General features: G+C 44.6%; 1 protein-coding gene across 1 annotated transcript in view; it reads right to left on the reverse strand.

The window, feature by feature from the left end:
- Positions 1-6,703, reverse strand: part of P2RX7 (purinergic receptor P2X 7) — a 57,827-nt gene extending 51,124 nt beyond the window's left edge. Inside the window, exon 1 of the mRNA XM_027956495.3 lies at positions 6,445-6,703. Coding sequence (XP_027812296.2) covers positions 6,445-6,569 — 125 coding nt within the window. The 5' untranslated portion in view covers positions 6,570-6,703. The remainder of the gene's footprint in view (positions 1-6,444) is intronic.
- Positions 6,704-9,261: the final 2,558 nt, after the last annotated feature.

Consider the following 9,261-nt stretch of genomic DNA (forward strand, 5'->3'; position numbering starts at 1 on the left):
GGTGGAGGCTAACTTGAGGGAGAAGAAGCAGTTGTGAGTAGAGTTTGTTCTCCTGTTTCTCTCTCAACCTTCCCTGCTCTTCTGTATTTATTGGGAAAGCTTCTGAGAGGACTAGCCTCTAGTGAAGAGGGAAATCTTCCCAAGAAAACACCAGTATCTTACTTCTCTGCTTTAAATCTTCCTCTCAAATCATTCAGAAAAAAATCCAAATAACTCAGAGCGGCACTTCAAGGACTTGCATGATCTGTCCTCCCATCTCCACCCAGGTTACCTCTCCTTCAATGCGTTGCTCACTCTGCTTCTTCCACTCTGACCTCCTTGCTTTTCCTTGAATACCCTATCAAGTCCTCACCTCAGGGCCTTTGCACTTCCTATTCCCTCCATCAGAAACACTCTTCTTCCAGATATTTCGTGACTTGTTCCCTTTCTGTGGGCAGATCTCAGCCCATATGCCTCTATCACACACATGCTCATTCTCTGTCCTCTTCCCTAATTTATTATTCTTCATAGCACTTAACACCATCAGACATTTTATTATGTTTCTGCATTTTCATATCATGTCTCTTTCCTCCATTAAAATATAATGCAATGAGTTGCCAGAACTTTGTTTCACTGACTGTTATTAATATAATCTCTATTATATTAATCTTTACAGAGTTTGACTCATAGTAGATACTCTAAAATTGGGGGAATGGGGACTTTTCTGGTGGGCCAGTGGCTAAGACTCTGTGCGCCAAATGCAGGGGGCTCAGATTCAATCCCTGGTTGGGGAACTAGATCCCACGTGCTGCAACTGAGAGCTTGCATGCTGCAAATAAAGATCCCACATGCCACAACTAAGACCTGATGCAGCCACATAAATAAATATGCAAAATGAAATAATAACATTGAGGGAATGAATAAACAATGGAGAAGGACAAGATGATGGGAGGCTTATCCCAGCCTCCATCATCATCCTTCACTTGCCCTGGTCAACTCAGAAAGACAAAGAAGAGCCTGGTGAAAAGGAAGAATGGTTGGCTAAATATTGAGGAGACCCAGTGCCTGGGCTTTCAAAGTCTGACAGATAACTACTTTAGCAGTATGGTTTGTGGGTTAAGAACATTGGTTTTGGATTGAAATGTGGCTCAGACGGTAAAGTGTCTGCCTACAATGTGGGAAACCTGGGTTCAATCCCTGGGTCGGGAAGATCTCCTGGAGAAGGAAATGGCAACCCACTCCAGTATTCTTGCCTGGAAAATCCCATGAACAGAGGAGCCTGGTAGGCTACAGTTCATGGGGTCACAAAGAATCGGACATGACTGAAGCAACTTAGCAACTAAGCAACTTCACTCACTCACTTTCTAACTGGATGACTTTTAATAATGTAACTCCATCTTTCATAGCTTCCATTTCCTTATCTGTGAAATAATGAAGAGAATACTTAAGTCCCAGCACATCAAATGAGATGATATAAATAAAGCTAACAGTAGAAAGAAGTTATCTTTATTGTCATTCAGGTGTTTGAATCTCATTTTTCCTGGAGTGTAGTCATCATTATCCCATTCTTCCTATCTCATTGAGGCCAGAAGATGAAACAGAGTCTTGGAAAACCAGGAGCTGATTCTCAGAGGCACTTTTTGTTGAGAATACCAATGTCCCAGCCTTGATAATAATTTGGGGTGGAGTCTCCACAGCCCACGTGGTGGGTTGAGACAAGCCAGGGATAGACCTGTAGCCTTCAGAAGTCCCTGGAATACCTGGCTTTTGGAAAGACCTGTAGTGGCTATTTGGTTTTTGTCTGTCTCTTCCTTCCACCCACTTTTCCTGCTTCCTCTGGGATCCCCTGGAGTAGAAAATGGTAACCCACTCCAGTATTCTTGCCTGGAAAATTCCATGGACAGTGAAGCCTGGCGGGCTACAGTTTATAAGGTCGCAAAGAGTCGGACATGACTGAAGCAACTTAGCATAGCACAGCACAACCATCAGAGTCTTTTCTGTGAATTTTTTGCCAGAGCTATCAGAAAAGACTTGTTTGTTCCTCTGGGGTTGCTAAAAGGGGAGGATGTGGGGATATGAATGTGACATCTAGCTACATAGAGAGCCTATTCAAGAAATAGAGCCAAGATGTGGGGAGAGAAATATAAATGGGGGAAAAAAAAGTGTGTGGAGAGAGACCCAGCCCCCACAATTTCACAAAGCTTGAACTTTTATAACCATCCATGTCTGAGGACAGCTCCGTCTCTTCCACTGCCCAGTTATGTGAGAATAAATCCCCCTATGTGGCTTGGTGGCTAACATGACTTAGGTTTCTGTCATTTAGTAGCCAAACAATTCTGCCTAACACAGTCCTATTCAGTATCCTCTTCACGCACTCCCGCACTCCCAGAGCCCTGGAATCTGGAGCTACTCGATCTTGCCTGTGGATACAGCCCTTGCCTTTGATTCTAAATCTGAACCCAGTTGTGAGGGACTGTGAGATGTTGATCAGCCTCTTGTCTTATTTCCTCTATTGCCTGCCTTGTACCTCCCTGTCTTCTTTCATTATCCTGACTCTTTGCCTTTTCAGCCAGAGTGTAGACAGCCTCTGAACCCAGGACCTCATGACCAGAATCCTCCCCCTGTTGCTATATATATCCTGAGTATTACCTAAAGCTGTCTGAATTTCCGCCTCTGGTCCACATTATTTGATGTCAACTACCTCCCCCCAATCCCTGTGCATCATGGGTCTACCCATTTCACAGATGGCCTAGCTGCAGTTATATCAACTTGAGGCCTCACAGTACATTGTAAGGCAGCATTTTCCAAGCTATGTTCTATGGCAAGGGTCCCCAAACCCTGGGCCACTGACCCATTCTTGCTGTGGCCTGCTGGGAAGCGGGCCGCACAGCAGGAGGTGAGCTGTGGGCCAGCAAAGGAAGCTTCATCTGCTGTTCTCCATTGCTTGCATTACCACCTGAAACACAGCCTCCCACCCCGCACACCCACCCCTCATCCGTGGAAAATTGTCTTTCACAAAACGAGTCCCTGTGCCAAAAAGGTTGGAGACAGGTGTTCTATGGGGCTTCATTCAGTGAGATGTAAATAACTATACGGTTAACACAGACTGGGGAGAAAGCAAAGCCAGAAATACTTTTTCTTCAGTTTTATATTTTAAAATATAAACAGTGGAGAAGCATTTTATGTGGGGGTTATCTTGAAAGTCAGCACTTAGGTAAAAATTGTGTCTTGTTAAAGTTGCCTGTGGTAAATCCTTGAATTGTCCACTGCTATTGCTGCTGCTGCTGAGTCACTTCAGTCGTGTCCAACTCTGTGTGACCCTATGGACTGCAGCCCACCAGGTTCCTCTGTCCATGGAATTCTCTAGGCAAGGGTATTGGAGTAGGTTGCCGTGCCCTCCTCCAGGGGATCTTCCCAACCCAGGGATCAAACCTGGGTCTCCTGCATTTCAGGGAGATTCTTTACTGCTGAGCCATCAGGTAAGACCCTAAATTGTCCACAATGCATAGCAAACAGATCTTCCACCTCCCCATGAGTTCATCAGAGCCAGTTTTCCCTTCAGCTCTGGAACAAGCTTCTGTTTTCTGAGTTTTGCTCTCAGTGAAGATGAAGGAGTTGGCTTATTTTAGGGGACGTTTTGGGTGGAAAACATTCACAGGTAGAGTGGCAAGATGCTCACTCTTATGAGAAGCATGTGGGAACAGAGACTGAGGGAACCCCATCACGAGCTTAGTCCTGGGCACCCAATTGTTGACTCATTGCACTGTTTAAATTGTGCTGTCTCCACAGGTGTATAGAACAGTCTTTTGGACTGTGGGAGAAGGCGAGGGTGGGATGATCTGAGAGAATAGCATTGAAACATGTATATTATCATATGTGAAACAGATAGCCAGTCCGGGTTCGATGCATGAGACAGGGTGCTCAGGGCTGGTGCACTGGGATGACCTAGAGGGATGGGATGGGGAGGGAGGTGATAGGGAGGGTCAGGATGGGGAACACATGTACACCCATGGCTGATTCATGTGAATGTATGGCAAAAGCCACCACAATACTGTAAAGTAATTAGCCTCCAATTGAAATAAATAAATTTAAATAAAAAAATAAAGTAAATAAATTGTGCTCTCTCTCCATGCTCCTGTGGATCATGTACAGCTGAACTTGCGGGAATTAAATGCTCTTAAGATAAAATCCCACCATATGAAAGAAAAATATTTATCATTGTAAGGTGTTCTCATAATAATCTGTTCTTATATATACAATAATCTGCTTTTAAGACGTTGTGTGCTAGACCCAAGAATACCGGGAAACAGCATCACAGTGTGGAACTGTGACATGTAATCTATGTATTGACTCATAAGGGAGCATTTGCTAACTATGTTCTTTATTATCTGTTCAGTGATATCTGGTCTAAGTAATATGTTTTATTTTAGAATTTTAACATACATGCTTATTATTTATTGAATAGTAAACATATGACTCAAATAATGATATTCCTGGTAATATTATTAAAAAGAAGAACTAACACTTCGGCCTGGCCATATGTTGAGTATTTTTCACAGCCGTTTTACATTTTATTAATTCTTTTCATTCTCACAACTATTATCCCCATTTTACAGATGAGGAATCAAGGCTCAACAAAGTGAAGGATATTTGAACCCACATTTCCAGATCTCAAATCCAAGCTTGGGCATGGTTACTTTAAAAGTCAAAGGAGAGAGTGTTTGTGAAAGTACCTATTATATTCAAAAAGATTATTTTTAAAAAAGAGCTATTATTTGTGAAGCTAGGCATCGATAAGGGCTTGTCAGGCCTTTTCTTGTGTGATTATCACAACAGTGCTATGCACAGATGCAGAAACCGAGCTCTGAGAGGTTAAGTGACTTAGTCAAGGAAACTTAGCCAGGCTTATGAAATAAGTTGCTTTAACCTTTAACTGGTAAACTACACTGTCTCCCTAATAGATTCAAGTTATCATCATCACCACCATCATCACAGAGAGCAAGGGGGCTTTAGCCACTAGGGAATTATGAGTCAAAAGTCAAAGACTTCACTGGTGGCGCAGTGGATAAGAATCTGTCTGCCAATGCAGGGGACATGGTTCAATCACTAGTCTGGGAAGAGTCCACATGCTGCAGAGCAACTAAGCCAATGGGCCACAACTGCTGAGCCCATGAGCCACAATTGCTGAAGCCCATGAGCTTGTGCTCTGCAACAATAGAAGCCAGTGCAGTAAGAAAGTCTGCTCGCAGCAATGGAGACCCAGCACAACCAAAAATAACAATAAAATAAATTATTTTTAAAAATCACAATGAGTTAATCACTCACTAGGATGCCTATACTCCAAAAGACAGACACTATCAAGTAATGATGAGGATGTGGGGAAAATGGAACATACATTGTTGGTGGGAATACGAAATGGTGCAGCCACTGTGAAACACAACTGGGCAGTTTCTCAAAAGGTTAAAAATAGAGTTTATCGAAGGATCCACCAATTCCATTCATAGGTACATACCCAAGAAAACTGAAGACATGTTCATACACAAACATTCATAGCACATCATTCATCATAGCCTGAAACTGGAGACAATTCAGATTTCCACCCCACAGTGGTATATCCATATAATGAAGTATTACTCAGCCAAAAAAGGGAATGCAGTAAAGATACATGTTCCAGCATGGATGAACCTTGAAAACACAATGCTAAGTAGAAGAAGCCAGACACAGAGGACCACATATTGCATGATTCCATTTATATGAAATATCCAGAATAGACAGATCCATAGAGACTGAAAATACAATAGTGGGTGCCTAGAGCTTCAGGGAAATAGATGGATGAAAGGGATGGTTAAGGGATGTGGGAGTGGTGTTTTTGAAGTGATGAAAATATTCTGAAATCGATTATGGTGATGGTTGCACAACTCTGACTATACTAAGAATTACTGAATTATACACTTTAAATGAGTGACTTGTTTGGTATGTGAATTATACCTCAATAGGATTAAAACAAAAAAAAATCAAAGGTCTTCTTGACACCTGGGAGGGCCTAAAGTGAATTTACAGGTCTGATCCTATTCCTCCCTGAAGTGGTGATGACTCACATAGATGCCAGCCTTATACCAGGCGCACCCTGAATCCTTGATTCCTCTGCTGGAATCCAGGGTGTTCCCCTGCATTTTCCCACCTTCCCCAGGCATGCCCTGGCCCAGCTTGCCCCAGCAGGCCTGGGTTAGAACCCAAAGTGTCACCCTCCCTTCCCATGGCTTCTTCTTGCAGCTGACTTGCACTGCTTCCTCTTGCCTGCTGCTTCCTCCCTCAACTCCCACTCCTCCGCAGCTGGCTGTCAGCCTCACATCTCAGATTTTAAAACCTCAAGGGATTCAGGATGTGCCTCAGAAGCTGAACCCTGAGGTTTTCTGTACTGCTAGCCACTGCAGAGACTTAGGGTCATCCCCATATCCTACTTACCCAATGTAAGAAAAGAGCACCACGTGGAAGAACCATTTAATGGTGCCATAAGTCTTGCTTTGGATCCAGATGATTTTGTCTGTCTCATACTGGAAAACATCATTCCAGCTGCAGCAGGCTGTCATGGTGAGAGACTCGCTCTCCACTCAGGGCTGGACCAGGGCTCAACCCTCCCAGTTCTGGCCACAGCAGACCCTCCAGGAAGAGGAGAGTGAAATGTCCGGATTCTTAGCAGAAGGCTTTGAGTTCCTCCAATGACGGCAGAGAGGGGGCGGGTCCTGGCAATGGCCCCAGAAGTGCCAGGGAATAAACAAGTAAAGCTAAGTGCTATGGATGTCCACGCCCCAGCCGGCCTCCCCCAGATTCCTGCACAAAGATGGTGTTCAAAGGAAGGGCATTTTAAGAATTCTGCCTTATCCCCTTTTTCCTTTCACTATTTTTTGGTTCATTTCAGCTGGGGTAAAGGGACAGCCCTTTAAATGTCAGGAGACCCAGTGCTTCCACTGTGTTTTAGTAAAGAGCCCAGATCCTTCCTTTGCCTCAAGGCCCACTCAGAGACAGATCAGTTCATTTCTAGAACCCTTTATTCAGTCCCAGATGTATGTGAACACTGGATGAATGAAGGTCTCCCCATTCCTCCCTCCCTCACATCTTTACAACACTCTGTTCTGTTTTGCTGGGGGCTGGGTTTGGGAGAGGACTTTATTTCTATGGGGAATATTTCCTGCCAACCCTCTAGATCCACTTTCCACCCTGCTTTATGGGTAGGTCAACCCATGACATACCCAGTCAGCCTAATTTTGTTGCCATCCAACAAAATTAGATTTATTAATCCATTCGATGAGGGTATGCACATCATCAACCAAAGAGATGGAGTTCTCATCAGATTCTGGGAAAGGTGGAGTTTAGATCAAATTTAAATGAAAGCAAGTTTCCCAGGTGGCTCAGTAGTAAAGAACCTACCTGCCAATGCAGGAGCCACAGGGTTTGACCCTGGATTTGGTAAGATCCCCTGGAGAAGGGCATGGCAACCCACTCCAGTATTCTTGCCTGGAAAATCCCATGGACAGAGGAGCCTGGCAGGCTACAGCCCGTGGGTTTGCAAAGCGTTAGACGTGACTGAGCAACTGAGCATGAGCATGCACAAGTTTTCACAGGCTCAGAGCAAAGCAGGGTTATATAAAACGGCCAACTTCAGACCTGGATTGCAAAATGGACCCAAGGCCCTGTTTCCTTGGAAGCAATAAAGCTAAGATAGATGTCAATTGTTTTTTCCAGAAACCCTTCATTGAAAGTTCTGCACCTGAGCTGCAAATCGAGGCTGCCTTTCTGTGTCAAGATGACTCAGGTTTTCCAGGCAAAACAGGAACTTTCATCCTTTTTAATTTTTTAAAATATTTATTTATTTGGCTGTGTTGGGTCTCAGTTGCAGCACGCAGGATCTTCGTTGCATCATGGAGGATCTTTCATTGCGACGCATGGACTCTCTAAACGTGGTGCATGGGCTCTAGAGCACTCAGGCTCACTCACTGCAGCACACAGGCTTAGTTGCCCCGAGGCATGTGGGATTTTAGTTCCCCAGCCAGGGATCCAACTCACGTCCCCTGCATTATTACAAGGCGGATTCTTAACCTCTGGACCACCAGTGAAATCCCAGGAACATTTCATTCTTACTGATGTAATTTCAAAGAGCAAAGTTTCTGATTGTCTGTAATTTTAGAGGATGACGTTTCTCAGTGAGTAACAAAGCAGCAGCCACTCACTCAAAGATGGGGAGTATTATTACCTTGTGCATGCTAAGTCGCTTCAGTCATGTACGACTCTTTGTGACCCCATGGACTGTAGCCTGCCAGGCCCCTCTGTCCATGGAATTCTCCAGGCAAGAATACTGGAGTGGGTTGCCATTCCCTTCTCCATTATCACCTTGTAGCTATACAGAAATGCTGTTTCTTGTTCCCTTTGCAGTGGAATTTATCCATTTCTGCTCTTCCTGCCTGCTAAGTAGCCAGGCAGATTTTTACTTTTCCAATCTGAGCTGATTTTTACTTTCTCACCTGCTGTGTCAGGGACTCCCTTACCTCCCAGCTTCCAGTTCAAGAGGCAGGAGAACAGGAGGACAGTGAGGTTAGATATGTGTCTCCTTGGCTTCTCTCCACCCAACTGCACATGGTAGGGCTTCTGGGCACCACTCCCTCCTTTCCCCTTCAGGCTCAGATTTGGTTGCCAGCCCCAGGGGGCTCGCCATCCCTTACTGGTTTCTCTGAACTCTGCCCACACCTCCATAAATGGTCCCGTCATTAGTTATCCTACTGGAGTACATCAGTAAGTACATCACTGCTTTCCTGCCAGGACTGAATAATACAGTTATCTTCATCTGTGTGAAGAGGAGATCCACAGTAAAGCTTGATGGTTAGAGCACAGGTGCTGAGGGACGAGGGACTAATTATCTAGCTTCTTTTTAAAATTAATAATTTTTTTAAACTTGGCTGCTCTCGGTCTTGGGCTTCCCTGATAACTCAGTTGGTAAAGAATCTGCCTGCAATGCAGGAGACCCCAGTTTGATCCCTGGGTTGGGAAGATCGCCTAGAGAAGGGAAAGACTACCCACTCTGGTTCTGGCCTGGAGAATCCCAGGGACAGGGGAGCCTGATGGGCTGCTGTCTGTGTGGTCGCACAGAGTCGGACACGACTGAAGCGACTTAGCAGCAGCAGTACCTCAAACTCTTGAATGAGCATTTAAATGCTTGCTTGACCCCATCCAACCACTGGGGAACCAGAAAATTCAGTCTCACTCTATATCCCTCATGTGCCCAGAAAT

This window comes from Ovis aries, chromosome 17 (assembly GCF_016772045.2).
Source record: "Ovis aries strain OAR_USU_Benz2616 breed Rambouillet chromosome 17, ARS-UI_Ramb_v3.0, whole genome shotgun sequence".
NCBI lineage: Eukaryota > Metazoa > Chordata > Mammalia > Artiodactyla > Bovidae > Ovis > Ovis aries.